The sequence below is a fragment of the Podarcis muralis genome, chromosome 5 (genome assembly GCF_964188315.1).
Source record: "Podarcis muralis chromosome 5, rPodMur119.hap1.1, whole genome shotgun sequence".
NCBI lineage: Eukaryota > Metazoa > Chordata > Lepidosauria > Squamata > Lacertidae > Podarcis > Podarcis muralis.
In genome coordinates, this window is record NC_135659.1 from 60,900,115 (window position 1) to 60,925,436 (window position 25,322).

Sequence of the window (25,322 nt, forward strand, 5' to 3'; positions counted from 1 at the left end):
TGTAGCAGCCGAGCTTTGCAGCTGACACTCCACCCATTCTTCATCTACAACAAGAAACCTCCCCTACCTGCATTCAAGTGGAATTGGAGAAAGATGCAAAGCACTTACGTATTTCCTTTTGTTTTTAATGAAGAAATTCAGAAAATGCTTCTAAATGAGAAGAAAAAATAATGTTTTCAGGGCTGCCTTTCCCAAATCTAGTGCCCTCAATATGTTTTGGACTCCCAGATCTCATGGCCAATTATCGGGCACGGTAAATTACATAATCCAAAAACAGTTGGAGGGCACTTGGGTCAGTAAGACTGTTTGGGGGCAATTTTTAAAACCCTATGTGCAAAAGGCCCTTTTTTCATTCCTATGGGTTTTATCTTTTGTTTTTTAAGCAAGTCTAAGCACAGTACAGTAGGAAATACCACTCCACCCCCACCCACCCCCTGGCAATGTACACAGAGCAAACAGGAAACCAGCAACAAGAATGTGACCTAATTCCTCTAGAACCGTGGTTCCCAACTGATGGTCCCTGGACCCCTGGGAGTCGGCATAACCTACCCAGGTGGTCTGTGGCACCATTCACATAACAAAAACTATCACATAGATATCAAAACTTTCAAAAGTAGGAGGGTCCATGGCTTGGCTTTTAAAAAACGGGGTCCACACTACTTAGCCAATCGGGAACTACTGCCCAAAGCAACTGATCAGTGTTTTATACTCTCAGTGTGCCAGATAGTTAGGCCTAGATTTTAATGAGGCCATAAACCTGCATATTTTCTACAACTCTACACCACTTCAGACTGCAGGATACAGGCTCATAATGGAAGGCTTTTCTGCAACACATTCTCCCAAACATCTACTTTTCTAAACAGAGGGAAGTTTCTGTACAGAGAAGCATCAGTCTAAGCAGTCATGTGCATTCTGAACCGGTACAACTGAGACATAGGTTTATGGTTATGGAAATTTAACTAGGCAGATGATGTGGTAAAGCCAAGAGAAAAATTAAGAGATATTTAAGTGAGAATTAGGCCTTAGCCCCTCCTTGAATTCAAGCACTTGCCAAGTCCATAGCTTTTGAAATCCCCTCCGATGACTCCCATTCAATTAAGCTCTTTACACCATGCATTTGATATTCTGTAAATTGCCTTGTGCTCCTTTGGTCCAGATATTTTTTATAAGTACATGAACAGTTAAATGCTGTAATAGCTTCTGAGATACCCTTCCTGAGTCAGTTAATATCTGCTTGAGCTTTAGATATACAGTATTATTTTACATCAGACACAGCAATTCATTATACACAATCCTAGCCACACTCAGCACCTCCAATATGCTTCCCAGAAGAAAGCAGGAGCATGATAGGTATTTTTCTAACTTGTCACAGCATCTAATTTGAAGTACGTTGGATATTCTGGATAGAGAGCCAAGCAATAATAAATATGTTAAAAATAAGATCTATGCTATGAGTTATACACAAATTATGTCAGTTATGGCCAAGTATCCATAAGTACACATTTGTACAAAACTGACATCCTTGTGCCCTAAATGTCCTTCTGAGGGAACTGCTGCTTCAAATATCATCATCACTTCTTAGGCCAGCCTTGCAGCCTTAAATTACCATTATGGAAACTTAACTAGGCAGATGAATTGGTAAAGGCATAAGGAAAATCAAGAGGCATCTTAGAGGGAAAGTTGTTTTAAGCACTCATGAGATCTGGCACATTAATCTTTTCAATATCAATTAAACAGGAAACGTTTAGATTCCCACAGAAAACCGCCAAAGCTGTAGCCAAGGCATGAGCAAGATCTGTCAACAGCTGACAGAGGAATTATGATAAAAGTTATAAAGCCACTACTAATTCACTACTAGGCTTAATTTATTAAAAAATCCTAGCAAGTTTCAGCTATTCCATGTATCGCTAGATCCTCCCAAATTCCCTTTCTATTACTCCCAAAACAAACATTTAACATTGGTTTGCCTGTTATGACTGTCATGGGACTCCCAAGCATGGAAACGCAAAAACTGATGTGGTCAGACAAGAGTGCAAGTTAAAGAGTAAAATTGGATGTGCAAATCAACATTCAGCATGCGAGATGACTCACGCTGATGGCAGTAAACAAAGGAGGAAACCAATGCTGTCTCTAGGAGACATAAAGGAGGGAAAAGTTAGAAAAGTTATGTCTCAGCTAATAAGAACAACTAATCTTGCTTAGGCAACAGTTAATGCCTTGCTGCTGGGTATTTTTCTGCTAGATAGCCTTTATCTGTGATTTCCTTCTAGTGTCTGCAGCTCCTCACAGAAGGCAGCAGAGATGTTATGCAAGAAGGTTCACCTTTAACAATAAACCCACCAAGCTGGAAGCTCATTTTTGCAACTGACCCCTTTGATTCTCTTCATTTCACTGAAGGGAAGTACGTCAATAATCACATTTAAACATGATTTCGAGGTATCAAATTCAGTACGTACATTAAGTGAACTTTTTTTAAAAAAACTTCAATGTTTAGGCAAGCGGCAGTGGCTTCAGAGGAAAATAATCATCTCTAGGGCTACAACGCTTAATAGATTAAAAAATAATCAGAGACTGAATCAAAGATGCCTGATTAATCAAGCAGATTTATATTTAAACACAATGTCTATAGAGCAGCACTCAATTAGCTCATTCTGTAAGTGAACAAATTTCTCCTTGCTCAATGGAACTTCTCTTTCCCCTTCCTGCATGTTCCCCGCTGAGCAAATCCATTCTGCAGGGTTGGAGAAACCCCTAGAACAGGTTTAGAGGGCATACAGAAGGTAGCTGTTGAGTCAAATGCCCCCAAATTGTTAAAAATAATAATATTAATCATCTTGAGCTTTAATTCAGAGCCAAAACCTTTGGCAGACTTGAAGATAAAACATGCAATCCTGGTAGTCTAATTCTCTTTAAAGCAAAATGTTCAAAAGTCCGTCATTACATTTTGGTCTTGATGCCTGCCAAACGTAATTTCCTTAGCACAATGTTTCAATCATTTCATCTTACTCTAGATAGGTCACCCTTACTTCATGATTCTATGCCCATGACATTCTTCCTGCATGCATGAATCTCTCACACATCTTTGTGCACATGTATACATATTTAGAAACAGCAGCTGGATAGTCTGTCTCCCAATAGTTGACTGGTCAGTCCACAACTCATAATAGGCAAGGAAGATTCACATTTCTATTGACTGGGTAAAACTAGTTCCTTCCTCTTCCAAGAGAATCCAATGTATGCATGGATGTCCAGAGACCAAGCTGATACAGTGGTACCTTGGGTTACATATGCTTCAGGTTACAGATGCTTCAGGTTACAGACTCCGCTAACCCAGAATAGTACCTCGGGTTAAGAACTTTGCTTCAGGATGAGAACAGAAATCGCGTGGCGGTGGCACGGTGGAAGTGGGAGGCCCCATTAGCTAAAGTGGTCTTCAGGTTAAGAACAGTTTCAGGTTAAGAACGGACCTCCAGAACGAATGAAGTACTTAACCCGAGGTATCACTGTACTCAGCTGGTTTCACTTTGCTGAGTGCTGAAATGAGGCAGAAGAGAGAGGAAGACAGGGCTATTCTGAAACAGTAGAAATGTATGCTGTGCGACTAACATGGACAGGAGAAGGCACAAGACTCAGCCCATAGCAAAACAAAAAGTGCCTGGGGTTGAGGCTTGGCTTTTGCATCTTGAAGCAGCACACAGCAAAGGCCATTAGAAGAGAACACAGAAAGTGCAGTGTGCTTGCTCTCATTCAATTTTCTCTTGTAATTTACTTATTCTCCTTATTCCATGTAAGCTTTCTAAGCTTTCCTTTGAGTCAAAACTTTCTATTAATTGGGTCCTGCATTCTTAAGGAGTAAGAAACAGATCTGGCCAGCTGAAGTACAAGGGGGTGTCCCAACTCACCATAGGAGCAATGATCCATTCCAGTTCTTTGCAGATATCCTGAAAAGGTTCTGGAGAAGAACATAGAACATCAGGCTTCAGAGGAGCTTTTTTTTTCCTGTCCCAGGGTGGATGGGATCAGAAACTAAAAGCTTAGTGGATGGCAGGTCAGAACTAGCTTGGAGGAAAAGCAGGGCAATGAAGGGCTATCCGAGAGCATCACATTTTCTTACACAGAAGGACACATCAATGATTCCTTGGTTGAATTTATGTGAATTACATAATGAAACCCCACAAATATAATGTATTAGAAGCTAAATGTTGCATAATTATATTGGGTCTTAAGCAAGCCCACGCAGAGCTTGTCTGAGGCCCAGGACAGGAGTTTTGTTAGAATAAAGCTATGAACGCAAACAAAAAAGCAGCCAGTCTGTGGCCGACTTAGGCCTCTGAGGCCCAGGGCAAGTGAAGCTGGCTGCCCCCCACTCTGCACAGGCCTGGTCTTAAGTATGCCCTTGGCTTATTTTCTATTAAGAAAATCAGGCGTAACAAAGTTAGCAGGGAGCTAATGGTCAAAAATCAGTTAACTAGAAGTTAAGGAATCTCCCATCCTGAGATATCCCATTTTATATATTATTCTGTAATTTATTCCAAAGAAACGCAGGTCTTTGAAATTATACCTAATGGAAAAAGAATGCACTATTATTAAATATATTTTCAAAACATCAAAATAGCTTTTAGTGCTATTTGCAAGTAGAATAACCACAATTTCCTTTTCTCTAATAATATTTTCTTGCTGGAAAGGTGTCAGAATCTGTAAATGGACCAGAAAGTGAACAAAATGTGAAGGCTTGCTTGCTGGAAGGATTGAAAAAGGCCTACCTAGTGTTGTCAAGACTTTTAAAAATAAGGTTGAACAAAGACAGATGAAACCAGCAACAAATTTGAAGCTTTAAAAAGGCAACAGGAATATACAGATAGGGGCTTTAATACATATTGCCTCTAATCTACAGATTATTTGCCCGCAACAGTCACACATAACAAATGGTCCTAGACAGGGATGCACACCTACATCTGAATCACTGATGAAGAAACTGCTTCAAACTATGGGCTTATCCTGCTAGATCGGCATACACTCATCAAAAGGTTTTAAGGAGAAGAATCTCAAGACGGTTTATATGTGATAAATGGTAAAAATGAAAAAGGAAGCCCTTCAGAAAATACTTGAGTGGCTCCAAAAGAAGAGCAGACATTCACATATGGCAGGAATGGCTAATTAACCAAATGTTTTTTTAAAATGTGTTACAATAATGAGATACAGAATGCAGCATTTCCTATGAATGTAAAATATTCCCAATTGTGGATAACGTTTTTGTGCACCCAGACAGGATGGTGGTCTTGGACTTAATAGTTAAAACAGAAGTAGCTGCTGAAATGAGATATGTGCAACACTAGATGCAGACAGGGAGGTAACTTTCTTTTACACAGATAAGGGAAAAACCATTCTAAAACAACTGGGAGCAGCTCGCTGAATAAAAAGATAGAAGAAGAATGAAAATTCAGAGACTGTACTATGAAACTGACATAAGTTCTGAAAAGACTTGGATGCCAACTAGTTAATCTGAAGAGAAACAAAAGCTTAAGTTTATAACAGAGGTGCTTATATCAGTGGGAAAATACCGTATTTTTCGCTCTATAAGACACACCAGACCACAAGACGCACCTAGTTTTTGGAGGAGGAAAACAAGAACAAAAAAATATTCTGAATCTCAGAATCCAGAACAGCAAGAGGGATCGCTGAGCAGTGAAAACAGCAATCCCTCTTGCTGTTCTGGCATCTGGGATAGCTGCGCAGCCTGCATTCGCTCCATAAGATGTACACTCATTTCCCCTTACTTTTTAGGAGGGAAAAAGTGAGTCTTATAGAGCAAAAAATACGGGTAATTCTTAAATACAGAAATATGAGTGGGATGTGCAACAAAAAGCTGTTTCGTATCCTCATCTCCTAACAGGATTCCAGAAAACCTGGACTGGGGGAACAGAGAGACGAGAGACAAACTAAAGAGGACACCCTTTGTCTCTCTCACCCTAATGAAACTTTTCCCTACTGCTCAAGTGCTTTATTGATTCCCCTCCAGAATCTACACCTCCAGGACACAAGTTGTTGTTAGGGGCTTGAGCAGGCCAATCCACTTCTCCCCTAAATTCTTCTTACCTCCTACTCCAACTACACACAATTACTCTCAGTATCTCCTGGTTCCTAGAGGCCACTGAACATACCTCAGTCCTTCAGCAATTTTAGTTTCAACCCTCAATTTATAAACTAGTATGTCTGCATACCAGGGGCATCAGAGGCATTCAGTAATCACTACTGTACAGTAATGTGGGCTGTCCCATTCCTCTACCAAACTGATAGGGACAGTGCTACTAAATATAGCATTAAAAAGAATGATGCCTCTTAGATCATAGCAGTATGATCGTTAAATACAAAACTGTAACGTGGCAATATAAAAATTAGGATAAAAATGAAGTCAACAGACTAGCAGTCCAACAAAACTTGGGATGTTTTAACTATGGACTGGTCCTGCAAAATCACCTCCTTTGAAAATACTGGATTCTCTTGTAGTACCTTTTAAACCTTTTAATTTTTTTGCTAACTTTCTTATTTGGGCTCCCCTCCCTAAATGGAACTTACTATATACTATTGGTAAAGTTAGATGCCCCACATGCAGCAGTATTAACTGAAATGAAGGAAGGGCTGGAGCCACAGAATTCCTACAGATGTGAGAGAATCCTGACACAATAACTCTTTTATAAGTTCTTTCACTGATAATGGATTTAAGAGTCCGATAATTTTAAGGGATTGCTGTTGTGTTGTTTTATTTTCTTAATTCTAATATGTTTGGTACTGGTGGCATATAATAGTTGTTGCTCTTCAAACCAGATTTGAAATTACAGAATTCGACAATAAATTCTATTAATTTTACAACATGCATTATTATCCTGAAGACCAAGACTGAAATTTAAGTTGTTCATTTCCTTTACCTAGCTAGATGCCTCCTGCACACTGCGAATCTCTCTATGAATAAGGTCTAACACAGTTCTCAATAAATATGCATAGAATATATTGATATTTTCAGAGGAGATACAACATTGTTATGATTGGGTTCAACTTATGTTCAGGTTTAAATTATTTTATCTTTTATATAAAACTTAACCGTCACTCTCCAAAACATTTTTCAGTATATTCTAAGGCCACACTAAATTTCAATACTTAATTCAGACTCAAAATGTTGGCTCATGGTGGTCAATAAAATGTGTAAAACTAATTGCACAAGTGGATAAAGGAACGTTAGTATTACCGTATTTCTATTTATGAATAACTTTGTAGGTGCCAGCCCCGTTAAAAATAATATTTCCATCTTCTGTCCACTTTCTATCAGATCACATTTGATTAAAGAATACACTGTGAAAGATAGGCTATGTACGCCACACAACAAACAGAATCTTTTACTATCAAACCCTCTTCTTATCAATGCAAGAGAACCTGCCTGACAAACCGTCAGCCATCTTTTTGCATCTGATGAATGAGGCGTTTGTTTACAAAGGTCCATTTTTCAGTTCGTTAAGATTTGAAGGCTTACATAAAGGTGCCACTTATATCGTAAAGTGGAGTCTGGGATAGTGCTCAAATCTTATTCCAACTGGTTAATTCTTGCTTCTTGATTAGTCTGGCCTGCCTGACATAATTACTGCAATTGTATGGTGTGCAAATTTAATTTTGGAACCTGCAGTTAGTCCACCGGGTATGGATTTTAACTTCCTGTGTCACACAGAGGGGATGGCTGTGTATAATTCCATCTAGACTGCCTTTCCTTTCTAGAGCTCCTAACAAAGTGAATTAGCATTTAGATTACTGTGCAGATGTGTTTCTTATTGGCAGCCATTAAATACTACAGTAGAAATGGAACCCATTTCCTATAGCCTTTCTACTTATTTTGCCTGGTGCCATTATTCCACATAGTAAGACAATAGGGTTTATTTCAAAACTGTCATTAGTTTTAAAGCAATTCATTTCACTAGAAACTCCTTAATTTCAACATTTATCCAAACTTTTAAACATGAACATGGCACCAGTGCTGCCCTCAAACTACAGCAGAAGAAGGATTGGTGCTAAAGGATCCAAGCAAGCTGTGGGAGCTATGAAGCCTAAGGTGGGAGGCAGCACAATGTGTTAGAATGTACAACTTATTTACTGGCACACAATTTCCATGCTTTTAAAGCAATCATGGATTTGCAAAAGCCCCAATGCCTTTTTCAATTGACTTTTTAAAAATGTGGATTATGTCCGTTTTAAAAATTTATATCATGCCTCTCCCTATGGTGGAAGTATTTACTTGTTACCACTCATTGAAGCTTGCAAATTACAAAATAGGAAGATCCCTCCCTGTAATTAGATATGCAGTTTTCACATATAAGATGTAAATGTTAACTTTCCCTGTTTAAAAATTCCATTTGTAAGAAGGAGTTTTTCACAGTGGCTCTCCTACACAGAACAGAGGAAACAGTCCTGTGCCACTCCTTACAAATTAATCCGAGTGGCTGTTTTCATCTGATTTGTCCTAGATATATCTGGAGCCTAACAAAGAAATCTTTGTCACTGGTTTGAAAAGTTTATGAGAGATATTTGAGCTACCCTGTGTTAGCTGACCTATTAAAAAAAAAAAAGAGCAAGACAGACATATTCAGTTGAAGTACACAAAACCAAATTCAACACTCGGAGCACACATTCACAAACATTCAGAACAAAGTTATACTCAGGAACAGACAGGCTGGCAAACCCTCGAGGGGTAGTGGTATCGTGAACATGACTCACACGGGAGGCAAGAATCCCAAGTAAAAGGAACCCTTTCAAACATTACCTCCCCTACACTTGCCCTGAGCTACAGAATGCACTAGTTAAGTGTTTCGACTTTGAAGTGAAGGGATGGAGAGAAAAGAACATAGTATCCATTCTATTTAGTTTTAGAACAGGGGTTGGCAATGTTTATCTTGCTGGATCGGTCCCGCGAAGATACCTCCGTGGGCTGGATCATGTGCACAGATGCGATTTCCAGTGCTGTGGAAGCGAGTCCCAGCGCTGCGCTGGTTTACCGCAGTGTGCGAGCGGGCAGCTCAGTTCGGGGGCAGCTCGTGGGTCGTTCAAACAACCTCCACTGGCCGCTTCCAGCCCATGGACCTTAGGTTGCTGACCCGTTTTAGAAGGACTCCTTAATGCTAATTACAGCAATTCAAGAAAAATTTTGGGTGAAGACAAGGGTAACTATTTAGGCATGTCTGCCCCTTCTTTAGGGTATCTGCCTGTGTATGGGTTGGCCCTATGCTACCAAGAATCCTCCCACAATCTCTGGTTTTGCATAATAGAGCGCCCCCCCCCCACTCCTAGATGGAGGACAGAGGAGCATAAACCATCAGCACTTATTTCACAGGTACATATGACTGTCATTTCAGATTCAAAGCCAGGAGGAAGCTGGGTTCAACACACGGCCCAAGGTGCCACTGTAAGCACTGTGCTTTATTACTATGTCTGTCTACACCCTCAGATACCTTGCAGAAATCTAAGCAAGTTTATACAATCACAGGTCCGGCACCTGGGCTGCAGGAAAAGCAAATGAGTATGGGCAAAACCAGCAGTCAGGGGAAGAGTTAAAGCTTCACTGCTGCAAACTGCACCCTCCGCCCCTCAATCTTCCACAGCAGCAGTCAGACTTCAAACAAGAACCACTGGGTTGAGGCAGAACATGTGGTATCCGCCCTCAGAAGTCTTTAGGAATGCAGACAAACTCTGTTCTAGTTCTAGGACTCCTCTAGTTTTTATGTAGAATTTACTCAACTAAACGTAGGTGCAAAATATTCATTAAAATGCTTCATGCCAACGCTCCCTTTCTCATTAAGTTTATACAGGGCAGGGCAAGTACATACACACTGGATCTCGTCAGTACCTGTAATAAAGTGTGATTCAGTGTAACCTCCAGCTCTGCAATCTGGTGTGCAAGATCTTCATTATCGCAGTGGATTTCTAAGTCCTCTTCTGGTATCGTTTCCCATCTGCCTTGATGAGCTGCCAAGTTGTGAACCAATTCATACTGTCCTGGAAGAGCCAAACTAATCCGTGTTTGTCTTCCATGTGTGAAGCGAATTCGACGCCTCTTACAGTTCTCCTCACTGCTAACTTTGGAGGTCGGTAGCAGTCTCTCACCCAAAAGCATGTTGACTAACTGACATTTGGCATTGCAGTTCTGACCAAAGATTAAAAGGCATGGGTGACAGCTTACTGTCAGCTGGAGATACTCCTCTTCACGCCGGGGAAAGGCAATAGAGCTCAGCTGCCCTAAAAAAGGCAAAAAAGAATTTATTAGCAATTATATTATGAAGTGACCTATGGAACTTCAAAAGGATTCTATAGCTCTATGTCAGTACAGAATGAGACATTCCAAACTCTGACTTGAAAAAAATATTTTTGCACATGAGTGGGCAGCTAAGACTGAGGGTATCACAAAGAGGACTGAATATGGGGCAATGGTCACTCATTCCAGGATCCAAGTTTACCTTCTTCCCACATTCCCAGCCCAGATGACATTTTAGGCAGCAGGAACAGAAGAAGCAATGCAGTTTCTCACCAAGAATCAGAAGCCTTTAATTTGCAACATGGCAGGAAGAAGTTCCGCAAGTATCTATTCCACATACATCCCATATCAATGCAGTACTACGAGATGAAGTTATCAGCCCAAGGTTTAAATGAAAAATGATGGCTATTGTGCAAGGTCAGGAAGATATGATCAATGGTCTGGTATGTCTCAACTTACTAAAGAAAGATGGAAAGATGAAAGGAGGAACATATAATTTGGGGGAAATGATTTCCTTGATTATTAGAAATATAATGTTCAAGATAATGTATATCTGCACTTTTTCTTTCATATATTGTTGAATATGCAATATCACTGCATGGGGTGAGGATGTCTTTTGTGTTCTTTGTATAAACACTAGGGTAAATTGTAAGTTGGTGATTTGGTTTTCTACTTGTATTACATATATACAGGTGGCTTTTTAAAGTAAGTACTACATACGCGGGTGGCTCTGTAGTCTAAAGCACTGTAACTTTCAAAAATTGAAAGTTACAGTGAAGTATGAAATAAGGTAAAAAATTGCTGACATGGTTAATTTAAAGAACGCAGATCCGGAAGGGGTGGGGAAGTCCAAATGTATCTAATTCTTTCTTTTTCTTTCTTTTTTTCTGTGCTTTTTGTATTGCTAAAAAAGAAAAAATGTTTCTTGTATCTATTGTATGTGTTTGCAATGTACAAAACTATGGAAAGAAACGCAATAAAAATTTTATTTAAAAAAAAAAAAAAAGCACTGAGCCTAGGGCTTGCCAATTAGAAGGTCGGCGGTTTGAATCCCCGCGACGGGGTGAGCTCCCGTTGCTTGGTCCCAGCTCCTGCCAACCTAGCAGTTCAAAAGCACAGAGGGAAGGTAAGTGGCGTTTCCGTGCGCTGCTCTGGTTTCGCCAGAAGCGTCTTAGTCATGCTGGCCACATGACCCGGAAAACTGTCTGCGGACGAACACCGGCTCCCCCTCAGCCAATAAAGCGAGATGAGCGCCGTAACACAAGAGTCATTCACGACCGGACCTGACTGTCAGGGGTCCTTTACCTTTTTTTTACCCATAATAACCCAAGTGGTCTGCCTTATAATAATCAGAAAACTGTAGAATAAGATATCACTGAAAACCTGCCTAGACCTTATCTCCATTTGTGACACACAAGTAGGTGCCTATGAATTCCAGTGTTTACTTGTCCAACACGAACAGCTCACCTTTGTATATCACTGTCTCATTGTACTATGTATACTCCTCAAAGATGCCAAAAAGAATTTTAAAAATCCAGTGGTCTCTTATTTCCATCTTAAAGGGTATTTATGACTGGAGCCTTACACCTTTAAGCACAGCTCCTTTTAGAAATCTTGAAGTTCTCATATTTTACTACTATTATTTGTTGACCACTTAACTCAGGTGTGGGAAACCTTGGGCTTTCTGAATATTGCTTAACTATAACTCTCATAATCCTCGGCCACTGGGCATGTTTGCTAGGGCAGCACCTAGTGGCATCAAAGGTTCCCCATGCCTGATTTGACTAATAAATAGTGCCCAATGTGCTTTTTCCTTTCTCTCTCCCTCCTAATCCCTTTTACTTAGCCCTTTAAGACTAAGTTTAAGGGCAAGGTCAGTCTTACCATTAGAACTGATAAAGCTGCTCTGGAAGTATTTTTAGCTGAAGAATGGGATAAAAGTGTTTTCAATATTTAAATTTAAGAAGCAACCCTATGCTCCCAGGGAGTGGCTGAGCAGCCATAGTAGCCTGCAGAACTCTATCTCTGGAGTTCCCTGATGTAGACAAAGAAAGCTCCACTGCAGTTGATGAACTATCAGCAGTCCATGGGTCTTCGGGATCCTAAGGCCCATTATTACTCCAGTATGCTCCCCCCAACAGGTCCCCAAACTATACCAGCCCTGGAGATAGCATGGTTAATTCCCTCTCATTTCAGTCACGGCAGGTGGGTGGGCAGGTAGGTATGGGGAGAAAAGCTAGGAGGGAAAACAGGAAAATCTGTCATCCCCATCTCCTGTCCTCGTTTCAAGTAGCCAGCAGGGCTACTGTCACAGGTTCAGTAAAGGTGTCCATATTAAAAGCAACTTTATGTTCAGTGCCTTTAAAAGGGGGTTTCACTCATGCTGCACTACATTCTTGACCTAAGCATAACATTTTCCAAAAGGTATTTGGTACAAAAATTATGAAGAACAGAAAAAGAGAACAGCTTGTGTGTTTTATTCCACCCAGCCAACATAGAGCGATTCTGTTCCAAGTCAACTGCCAAACTGCTTCACAGTAGTGTCTTGTATGCAAGGGAAGAGAAGTACAGTAGAAAAAATTGTTTAGTGGCAGAAAGAGCCCTGCTGAAAATCATTTAAGACAACAGGGCCCCCAGTCACACCCTCAGCAAGGCAAGATTGTTTTCTGCAAAACCTGAAAAATCAACATTAAAAATGAAGATGAAGTAAGGTACATATAGCTTTAGACCCTGTGAATATTCAGCTGGTATGTGAACTTTTTCTTCTAGACAGGTCATAGCTTCATTTACCTTTTCCCCAGTCTAGGATGGGTACACTAGCCAATTGATCAGACAAATATTGCCAGTTGATTGCTTAGTCACCTGTTGAAGGATACCGCAAGTGCTAGATCAAGTTCAGAATGCCACTGTGTAGATAGAAGCTTACTTCTTTAAAAAATTGGATTTTTTTTTTACTATGAGAGAGATATACAAGATGAGAAATTTGATGATGGAGGTGAAAAACCGGTTGAAGGTGACGCAAAGGAAATGAACAATTGGCCTGCTGCCTACTTAACATTGACTTCTGGATGTACAAGTTACTTGGTTTATTTTTTATTTTTTATCTCCCTCTCTCTCTTTTTAAAAGTGTATTAACTGTAGGCTGACCCTAACTTTCCAGGAATAAAGCCAAACTACTATTCAGTGACTTGTTTATATTTATAAAAAACCTTACCTGCAACAATTTTTAAGTAGTACTTCCACTCATTAATCATTATTGTAAAACAATTTGGTTTTGCACTCAACATGCATATCCAACCACTGACTACTGGAATATTTTTATAATAAAAATATAAAATACTGGACCATTATTTGACCAATGTTTGCTCAAGTCAAATGCCCAGCTCAACCCTAGTCAGAATTCTATCTTCAGGGTCACAGAATAGGTTCAAGGATATTGGCTGAAAATGCCTGGGCAAACAGAAGCTGCATTCTATGCTGCAACATGTAATCCAGTCTGACTACACAGCAAGTATATTTTTGTTGACTGCATGTATAGTCCTGGTGCTGCCAATGAATAAGTCTCTAGACAGATGGTTGACTGCCACTAATTAATATCCTTCATGAATATTTTAACTGCCTGTTAAGTATCCATTTCCAGAGGGGTAGCCATGTTAGTCTGTTGCCAGGGGCAGGGGGGAAGGGTCCTGTGGTGCTGCTGTGAGTGACATTATATATTTATCTTGCTTTCTCACTCAAGAGCTCAAGGTTATGTGTATTATCCTCCCTGCTCTCCCACTTTCATCTTTGCAATAGTATCTACCCTATTCCTATAACTGTAATTTATTTTAAAACAGATTTTAATAGTAAATGCATGTGCAAAAACATCAGTTCTTGACAACAGGTTGTGGGGTGGGGGTAGGGGAGGCAATCCACATACAATGTTCTGGGCCCAGGAAATCCTGTGGGCATCTCTGCTAAAGATCAACAGCACAGACAGAGAATAGTGATTAAAACTTATATTAATATTTTCATATCCATTGCTAACGTACTAACAGGCTGAATAACTCCCAAGTTATTCAACTGAAGAACTAGCCTCAATTCAGCAGTTAAGAAAATGACTTTTTGTTGTGCCCAGCTGTCAACAAACAAGAATTCCTACACTAAAAGGATTAGTTGAAGGAACCATTTTGCATCAGTTGAGAAAACATGTGATCAGCACTTCAGAAGTGCGCAAAGGGTCTGCTTTTCCCAAGAAGAAACTAGGTAACTGATCTCAAAATAACTATATGAGCAGCACAGAGGAATAGTTTACATCACGTTACAACAAGTAGAGCATATTCACATAAGATAGAAATAAGATCTGATAAGGAAAAAGCCATCACTGAAAGGGCCTAGTTAGAATATTTCTGAAGTTAAAATCTAATGTAGTGATAAATGGATCCATGAAGTGGGATCATGGGTCCTGAATGTGAGCCAGCTCCACCTAGAAACTTGGAGAAGAGCCTTGCGCTCTCTGAGTGCGACCCAGGCATCGGGTATCCTGTTTCCTTGATGGAAACTATCTTGCCACATCTTGGTGATTATCAAAAGGCTGAATGTGCTGTGTGGGTCTGAGGGGGCTCTTTGCATGTCTGATCATATACAAATGCTTCCTGAGCCAAACAGCCATTGCTGTCATGACCAAGAGGTCATTTAGGTAGAGGTCGATCGCTATGCCTTTTAGTCCCGTGGCCCCTGCTGAGGGGATTGCAGGAGAAACATCAGTGTGGCTGCAGTTTCTCATACCACCATGCAGTCATACCACCACTGAGCAAATGGGGGTGGGGGAGAGATGTCTCTGTATTTGGTGCTTCACCCCATTTTACAGTCAACTGAGCCTAAGGTACTACGCTGCTCTCCACTGTGTCATGCAGTGCCAATTAGGACATGTGCATCACTTCTGCCCCAAGCACAAGGCGCACAACTGACCCTGCCTCACTAAGGCCACAGTGAGTCAGAGAAAATGCCAGGTACCCACTGCTTCCTCTTGACCAGTGTTAGAAGCGCAGATATATAAGCCAGGTGCCAAATGGCTCCTTAAACCTATGTTTCAGTCACCAAAACAGTTGCCATTTTGGTGCAAGGTGGCTCCAAAATCTTGCTTTTCAAATGATGGACTGACTGTGATTGATTTTCAGTTGAACATCTGGCTAATTCATATGAAAACTTTGAACTAGGTTAACAACTCTGAAAATTTAAAGAAAAGTCACTTTATCCAGAAACAGTCCACATATATATATTGGCTTATTTCTACCTCATTTTCTTAATGGTGACACGGACCACCCCTACCTCCACAGGAGTGCAACACAGAAGTCTCAAGGAAGGCAGAGTCAAGACTGGTGTAAGGTTGCTTCCTCTTTCAGGATGGCCAACAATAGCAACTGCTTCTTGTTTTGAGACAAGGGTGGTGTGTTTTGTACTCCACTGCTGAAAAAAACCAGGGTGCAAATTTCTTCATCGTTACAATTGCTTGTCAAATGTGATCATATAAAGTGTCTCTAGTTCAGCAGTGCAACTTCACAGGTCCCTTTAATGATTCACCAATATATCCATCAAGAATCAACTTGGCCAGTACTAAGACACTTGCACAAGTATAACCAAATATGCAGAGAATGGGGTGGTGCCTTAATGGTTCACACATCTAGCAATGGATTGTTAGATAACATGGATAGCAAGGTTCAAGTCCTGTCCCTGTCCTCATTATGCAAAGACTATGGGGAAAAGCTGTTGAAATCAGAGGAAGGTTACAAACTTGAGAAGAGATGACAGCAAAGAGTTTAGAACAAAAAACTGAAACACCTTTTCAAGAAAGCTAGGGGGAGCTTTTGTGGGCGGGGGGAACTCTACATGATAATTGAAAGGGGTAAAAGAAAATCACAACAAATCCCAGAGGAAAACGTGTGGGTTCTCAATTAGGTTTGCACATTACATGGGCAATGTTTCACAGTTCAGCTCCCAGGAATCATCATCTAGGGTTAAGGCTCAGTTCCTGAGAATAAGTTTATTCAGGGAAAAGAAAACCTTCACTAGTGTGATATTCAAACTTAAGCATTATTGAAATATGTTACTATTAGTATATTGCAACTTCACATACTATTTCTACTCACAACACTTACGTAAGTTTCCACTTGAATAAGAACTTTCGGCACAACCTTGTTTTCTTCACCATAGAATTTCACTGTACCAAGGGTGTGGATCATTAAACTTTGCCAAGATTAGAAGTCCAATAGGGGGAAATGGGGTGTATATAGAGCCAAAAGCTGTAGGCTAGCCCTGCAAGCATTCAACAGGCCACTGCAGACATCAGATTTGGTGGTTATGGGATTTTGTTTGTTTGTTGCCAACACTGACCTTAAGAGAGGATGGCTTACAAACAGCCCTGACCTTTTGGGATAAGGTGGCTTACAAACAAAATGCTTAAAGCCACAGAAAGGACTGCATTTTGAGAACAGGCTCTGTACCATTTGGGACTTTGTTAATCAAGACACAGCAGAGCATGTGCATGCTAATTCACAATCCAGGATATTGTCATAGTATACTCCCTATACCACTATCAGACTTTGCAGTCTGATAGTATAGACTTTTTTGAGGACAGGAGTGCCTGGCGTGCTCTGGTCCATGGGGTCACGAAGAATCGGACATGACTAAACAACAACAACAACAACTATAGACTTTGCAGTCTATACCACTATCAGACTTTGCAGTCTTTGCACCACTAACTCCATCCATATGTCATATGAAAGAATTGGTTTTGAGCTTCAAGAGCTCCCAATTACTATTATTGGTTTGGGGCTTAATTTTCTAATTTTGAATCCTTGCCCAGAGGTTTCCTTCGTCCCAAAGCATCTCTGTTTTAGAAACTTCACTTAATTTTATTATTTTACTCCTTTTAAAACCCAGCATCTAGATTTTTGCATTGCATTGCCTGAATGTATCTTGATTTAATGTTAAATTTATAAGACAATAAAGCAAGTAATTGCTTTTTAGCTGATTATTTAGATTTAGCCAACTGATAAGATTTTACTCTATTTACATTTGTAGAACCTCACTGAAGGAGGCCTTAGTGCATTTTGAGAAAACGTAAGAAAACAAAATTTACATTCTAACCAAAGATTATGTTTCTTTTAGAAATCAGTGCCATCTGAGTATGACATTTCCTTATAATAATACATTGAGATGAGTTATAAAAATAACTAAACATGAGATCTGTACTGTTTGTTTGTTATTAGTGTTTATTTTGTTGAAAACCCAATGAAAGCTCCATAGAGACCAGCCTGGATTGGTGAAAATCCAGCTAAGCCTTCTTGTACTTTCCTCCTAAAGCAAGAACCAATAGTTGTAATAACTGAAAGCAAATTATTATTTTACTCCTTTTAAAACCCAGCATCTAGATTTTTGCATTGCATATTTTTGCATTGCATATTTTTTATCTATGCATCCTACATGGCAGCAGTTTCTATAAGTATCCCAAATCAAGTCATTGTTCATCTGCTCCACCATTTACTCTGAGGCTATGTTTAAAGATTAATCACACTGATAATTAAACATTGCAAACCTGGTCCTTTTCATGTTATGAATCACCCAAATGCTGCGCCTCGTTTTCCAAATCAAATACCTTAAGAACAGCTCCCTGATAAGATTTACTGGTACCACGTAAATAATGTGTGAAACTATCATTTGCCTATCTTGTAACATGAACACATGACTTAGTTTCCAATCATGTGCATAATTTTTATGCAGAGTTATGTATATGCTTTCTCACCAAAGTCAAGCAAGAAGAAATGTATTCTATGAAGCCATCCTCTGTAACTTGGTTCAGACAATCCACTAAAGAAACAACCTTTGGGCTTATGTGTTCCCCCACACCCCCCCAAAAAAATCCCACAGCAATTATCTTACAAGGTCTCTGGTTACAACAGAATCAGATAAGTACTGTTTGTCCATATCCTATATAAATCACCATCTCAAAACACAAAATGGCAAGGGGGGAGTGTCTTCAGCCCATGCCTTGTTCCTGTTTTGTTCAGAAAGCGCTGAAGTTTATGAGGCAGGATTTTTTCTTGTGCTTTATTTTTCCACAGAATATTGTCCGTTTCATGCATTCATTAGAACACTGAACGTATGCTAACTGCAGTACTGGCGTTTTTGCCAATTGGAGGCAGGCAAATGTTTTCTACATCTTTAAAAAGGCAGGTGGGAGGAAGAGGACCCATGCAAGTACCAAGCGGTCATCAATACTAGGAAAGGTATTAGAACAAAAAATTAAACAGCCACTCTTTGAGTAGTACTTAGAAAAGCATACTGTGATTACTAAGAGCCAGCATCGGTTTCTGAAAAAGAAGTCATGCCGCACAAGTCTTATTTCTTTTCTTATTTTTATAGAGTTACAAGCTTGGTGTATCAGAGGAATACTGTGGATAGAGCATATCTTGCTTTCATTAAGGCTTTTGACAAAGTGATATTTGTGAGGAGAAGCTGGTAAACTGTGGGCTAGATGATGTTACTCTCAGGTGAATTTGTAGCTGATTGACTGACCGAACCCAAAGAGTGCTCACCAATGGTTTCTCATCATCCTGGAGAAAAGTGACAAGTGTGGTGCCACAGGGTTCTGTCCTGGGTCCAGTGTTATTCAACATCTTTATAAATAACTTGGATGAAGGAACAGATAGGATGCTAAGCAAACATGCAGACGACAACAGACTAGGAGGGGTAGCTAATACCTCAGAAGATGGAATCAGGATTCTATATTACCTTAAAGTTCAATAGGGACAAATTTAAAGTTCTATACTTAGGCAGGAAGAACTAGCTGCACAAAAATAAGATGGGGAACACCTGGTTTGCCAGTAGTACATGTGAAAAGGATCTAGGGGTCTTAGTAGACCACACGCTTAACATGAGTCAGCAGTGCGATGCAGCAGGAGTAAAAAAAAAAAGGGGGGGGGATGCTATTATAGACTGCATCAACAGAAGTATAGTGTCCAGATCAAGGGAACTAATAGTGTCACTCTTCTGTCTTTGTCAGACCAGTACTGTGCCCAGTTCTGGTGTGCAGAGGAGAGCAACCAAGGAGATAAAATGTCTGGAAACCAAGACTTATGAGTAACAGTTGAGGGAGTTGGATATGTTTAGCCTAGAGAAGAAAAGGCTGAGGGGTGATATACCAGCCATCTTCAGATATCCAGAGGACTGTCATATGGAAGATGGCGCAAACTTGTTTTCTGCTGCTCCAGAGAGTAAGACCTGAACCAATGGCTTCAAGTTACAAGAAAGGAGATTCTGGCTAAACATCTGAAAGAACCTCATGACAGTAAGAGCTGTTAGACAGTGGATCAGAGGAAGGTTTTTAAACAGATGCTGGATGGCCATCTGTCATGGATGCTTCAGCTGTGGTTCCTACATTGCATGGGGCTGGACTAGATGTGTGAACTTGCATATATCTGAGAGTTTGATTCCAGTTTCTCCAAAAATAAAAAAGCGTTTCAATAACAGAAATAATTGCCATCATGTATCACAGTGCAATTCTGATTCATGCTATTCTGCTGCATACTTGCCGGTGCCCAGAAACCATAGCATGGTAGAAATCCGGAAGCAGCATTTTAAGTATAAAACAGCCCTAATGCTTCTTAACAACTGCAAAGCCAGAAGGAACCAAGCCATAAGTAGACACCTACATTTCCATTACTATATATTTGTAAATAAAACATTTCAGGTATTATATCAGTATCAGTCAAAACCTGCCAACTATAGAATATCCAAAGACATACACAAAAGAAACAAGTTTTTTTAAGGGTTGCCATACATCTGGATACATCCAGAATACTGTAGTATTCAACCAGTGTCTGGGTGGGGAAATCAATGTCAGTGGACTGGGTGGACAGTCGATGTCAGTGTCGTCTTTGCTGATTTTCCTCAGAAAAAGCTCAAAAATGTCTAATTTCTTTGCAACCCTATTTAATTGGCACATCAACAGCTGGTTTACTCACAAGTGTAAACAGGATTGCAACTTAAAGCTTCTGCCAACTCCTTCTGATCTAATATTTTAGAAATGCACTTTGTACAAAACTTCCCAATGAAAGAGTGGGGAAATATACCTAGAAAGTTAAAGCTGTAGGGCAGAATCAGAAAGCGGAAAACATCTGATTGTTTTGACAAACATTTAAAAACAATGTCTCTGTAAGAAGAATCACATTTCAACTAGGTGCAGATTTATTACAAGTTCGGGGCCAACAGCCTGTGTAGCGAGCCACTTGTTTCCTGAAGAGGCAGGTCATGCATTCCAATCACACATCTATTCAGATCCTCATTCTAATTTTTGTCTTACTTTATTCATTCTCAGAAGCAGTTTTGATTCCGTTACTCTTTTACAAACCTCTAGTGTCCATCCAGATCATTCCGTCCAATCACATCTATGCCATTTCTAGTTCACTGCTACTTCATTCAGCATATTTCAATGCAGTCCAACCTCAGAACATTTGTTTCCTTCCATCTCAAGGAGCATTTCTTCTCATTCACCAACAGAGACCAGAATCACAGCATTTCAGAGTACAGTGGAGAAGTTGGGGCAACAAGCTACACCAACATGCATACTGAGAAATTAAAATACTAATAATAAACATCAAGCTATTGCTTAGACGTACAGGAGGCTGCTGACCACAATGACTCATGCTCCAATAAATCTGTCTCAGAAGCAACTTCTCTCTGCTATCCATCCTGGGGTTTGTTTGGTGGGGGGACTATGTTAGTTTGTAGCTTACCTTACATAAAATTCTTACATTTTGGTAGAGTATAGGCAGAGCCTAACACAAGTGAGCACATAAAAGCAGTCACTGATGGTAATCTTCAATCCAAAAGGCATATATGGGGGTGGCAACAGTGCCATACCAAATTCTTATTCAAAGCCTGCATGCCAAACACTTAAAGGGCAGCCAATGTCATTTGTTTGTGCATAGCAAAATTCTTCTTGGGTTCTGGGCAGCTTCAAACAGCAGCCACCTGTCAACCACTAGTTTCTTCAACCTTCAAGGATTCCTATAATTACTCCTGAATAATCACCTTTTTTCTCGGCTACCTCCCTCTTCACCTTGGCTACCTGAAGGCCTCTCAATTGCCTTTTCCCACTCCCTCTGGAAAAGCCAGGATCCCCTCCACATACCTTGCAGTCACCCACAGACATGGATGCCAGATCCAGAACCATGAGCATCGCATGTGGTTAGAGATTATAGGACTTGCAGTCCGGCAACATCTGGACAGCCACAAGTTCTCCAGCTCTGCCCCAGCAGGCCTCTCCCTGCTGTCAATCTTCTGTTCATCCACACCATACATTTTAAGCAGTCTTATACCACTTTAACTGTCCCGTCCCGTCCCCCCACATTAAGTAATCCCGAGAACAGTAGTTTGTTAAGGGTTCTTTGAGGAAATGGTAGTTCTGTGAGGGGTAAATTACAATTTCCAGTATTCTTTTCTGGGAGGTAGGGGGAGAGCCATGATAGCTAAATGTGCTTTAGCTGTATGGGGCGGATGTGGCCTTACTTGGGGGGGGGGGGCAACAACAGTACAGTCCTAACCATGTGTACTCCAAAGCAAGTCCTACTGAATTTAATGGGGCTTTCTCCAAGCCCTGCAGCTCTAGCACTTTGGTGAACTCAGCCAGAGTTACTTGGGAGTGCAGATGCACAAGACCAGACTGCAAGGGCTGCCCAAGAGGGGGGAATTCCACCCACTGAGTGCCATTCCCACACCGCTTCAGTGATGGAAGAAGCCACACCGGTTGGAGTTTCCCTTGATGCGTTTTTTTTTTAAAGGGAGAGGAATATCCCTGCGATTTGGGCAGAGACCCAACATAAAATGCGGAAGCTCCTCCTCCCACCGACCCGCCCGGTTCCCCCGATACGCCCCCCCCCCACTCCCCTCCCGAGCTCCTTACCGGCCTGCAGCGAGGGACCCTCACCAAGAGGGGCACAGACATCTGGGGAGGGCTGCTCCTGCTGAGGCCGCGGCTCCTCCCCGGCCGGCCCAGGCGTAGCGGCGGCGGCGGCAGCAGAGGCAGCGCCGGGGCCCTGGGAGTACTTGATGTCGCGGAAGAACTTCTTCGTCTCGCGCAGGTTGTGCTGCAGCCGCGCCAGGTGCCGGTTGTAATGGCCGAAGGCGCGGCACAGCTCGCGGCTCAACCCTCCGCCGCCGCCGGAGCCCCGGGTCGAGGGGCCTCCCGTTCCCCCCGACATCTCGCCCGCGGCGGCGTCCGCCTCAGAGCTCTCCCCCCACCACGGCGGCGACTCGGGGGATGCCAGGCTGTTCTGGCGCCGCCTGGGCCACGGACTCGGCCTCCTCCTCTGCCAGCAGCGTCGCACCGAGCCGCACTGCGCACGGAACGGAACCTTTATCCGGGCGCTCTGGCGGGGAGGCGGCGGCGGCGGCCGGGGGCGGACCCCATTCCGCGCGCTGGCTCGCCTTGCACTGTGGGGGATGTAGTCGCCGCTTCCCTCTTGTTGCAGAGTAGCGGAACTGCACCCTCTTGGAGGGCGGGGAGAGGGCGGGTGAGGGCCTTTCCGAAAGGCACTCTGGGATTTGTAGTCTTCTGCCGGGAGACTCCCCACTTCAGTTTACAAGTCAAAGGACCAGTGCCGGATTTACGTATAAGCTAAACAAGCTACAGTATAGCTCAGGCCCCACTCTCCGGAGGGAGGGCGGGAATTAAAGGAGGGGGGAATCTGGATGTACATTTCCAAAATATAAGATAAATAACAAATAAAATAAAACCTGCATACAGCAACAGTGGCAAATGGCTTTAGATACCTATTAGGTCCATAAATTACCATATATTCAACACAAAAAGGGACAATTTGTTGTTGACAAAGGACAGCTGGACATATAAAGGGCCCTATTACCTTCAGTAGCTTACGGCCTCATCAAACCTAAATCCCGCCCAGACGGTGGGCTTGCAGGGTTGGCAATGCCTCCAGTTAAATGCAAATAGCATATATGGGGGAGGGGGGAATACTGAATAGGAATGTTGAAAAAGTAACGTTTGAAGCCACAAGATACTACTTTGGGGTGGTTTTAGAAACACTTCGCTTGTTACAGTAAATGCTAAAAAAACAAACAAACCTACAATCTAAGACCAGGAGTCAGCAAACTTTTTCAGCAGGGGACCGGTCCACTGTCTCTCAGACCTTGGGGGGGGGGGGGGGGGCGGCGGACTATATTTTGGGGGGAAAGGATGAACAAATTCCTATGCCCCACAAATAACCCAGAGATGCATTTTAAATAAAAGGACACATTCCACTCATGTAAAAGCACACAGATTCCGGGACCGTCTGCGGGCAGGATTTAGAAGGCAATTGGGCCAGATCCGGCCCCTGGGCTTTAGTTTGCCTACCCATGATCAAATGAATTTGCCTCCATGAGGAGAACAAACCTTTCCGTTCAGAGCAAAGCTAACCATAATTGCTTGAAAGTATATCCTGCTGAATTCAAAGGAGTTTACGCCCAGGTATGCGATATTAGGATTGCAGCAGTAACCTCCTTCCCTTTAGAATCATAGAGTTGGAATAGACCACAAGGGCCATCGAGTCCAACCCCATGCCAAGCAGGAAACACCTAGAGGAAACATCTAGAGTTGCTCCTAGAAAGAGAAACAAGACATCTTGTGACATCTTGAAGAATAACATATTTGTTGTGACATAATCTTTTCTGGGCTCTTTCATCTTTTGCTGCAACAGACTTAATACGACTTGTCTTCTGAAGTTGTCATTGTGGTACTTAACTGGCCAGCCAAAGCCATTACCTTGACAAAGGAACTGGCTTGGAAAGCTTCTCCTTATCCAGTCAATCCTCACAGATACAGGATTGTCAGTTCTGGAAGAGGACCCAGGGTTCCATCCAAACTGACCCCTGCCCAAACTCATAACAATACTAACCTTCATTTAATGTGGAGAGTTATTTTTCTGTTTGCCTGGGGATCTGTGCAATGTGGTGGGCTTGAATGTTCTATTCTATCTCCAAAGTTCTTACAGCAAAATACTTCTTACATTTTAAAGCTTATAATTAGGGATCAACCGGAGAAGAGTTTTCTGTAACAAACTGAGCCTGACCAATTACAGGGAATTCTTACTTGTAGTCCTTAAATAATTTCATTGCTATACTTGATAATTCATATTATTAATTATCTGAAACATTTTGGAAAGCTACTTAAAATAAGGTTACCAGACGTCCCCGTTTCCTGGGGACAGTCCCCGGATTTACAGATCAGTCCCCATACAAAATCCATTGAACTTGAAAAGTGTCCCTGGATTCATTGAAAAAAATATGGTAACCTTAGCTTAAAAGCTATTATAAAAAGTTTACTATAGTAATGAATAGCTCTCAGAATGATTTCTTACTTCCTGCATTTAGACCTGGATAAAATCCAAAAAGCACTTCAAGTATGAGAAAAGGAAAATGCAAACATTCAGTTATCTCAAAATATAAAACTGAATGTCTGGAGAGTCCTGCAATGTAAATAGAAACTCTAGTTACAAGTAATTGATTCATGGCAAATCACAACATAATTCTCAAAATTCATAGACTAATAAGGAAACCATCTCCTTTGTTTAATTAGAGCAATTGCTTTCAGCAGTCCTAGATGACAGATGCAGACAAATTCCATACAATTCTCCCCTTTATATTTGTGAAAAAAATGCTACAGAGGATCCCATATTTTTCAACTCTTTTATTTTTGGAAGTCGACATGTACCGTATGTCACTTTATATGACGTTGTTCTGATTTGCAAAACAACTTTGAAACAGAAATGTAGTATAGCAAACAGCTGTATTTCTTACCATGTTAACAAAAAAAAAACAAAAAGCAAATGTATTTTTATATGCATGTGACAGATTATCTGGTAAAATTAATCCTTTTTGGATTCTTGTTCTCTGGACAAATTGATTTATACTGGATGTAAAAATGAAAACCAGTTGTAACCCCCCCCCCCCTTCTTCTTTTTTTACTGGTATGCTTTTATTGGTTAAATATATT

At 41.2% G+C, this 25,322-nt stretch overlaps 1 protein-coding gene across 4 annotated transcripts in view; it reads right to left on the minus strand.

The window, feature by feature from the left end:
• Positions 1-22,794, minus strand: part of DSTYK (dual serine/threonine and tyrosine protein kinase) — a 37,633-nt gene extending 14,839 nt beyond the window's left edge. Inside the window, exons 1-2 of one of the 4 annotated variants that reach the window (XM_028734309.2) lie at positions 22,233-22,794; positions 9,884-10,272 (exon numbers count right to left, since the gene is read on the minus strand). In XM_028734309.2, the coding sequence (XP_028590142.2) occupies positions 9,884-10,272; positions 22,233-22,530 (687 nt within the window). In that variant the 5' untranslated portion in view covers positions 22,531-22,794. Of the gene's footprint in view, positions 1-3,902; positions 3,940-9,883; positions 10,273-22,232 lie in introns of those variants that run through there. The other 3 variants (XM_028734308.2, XM_077929001.1, XM_077929002.1) reach the window with 3 other exon arrangements.
• Positions 22,795-25,322: the final 2,528 nt, after the last annotated feature.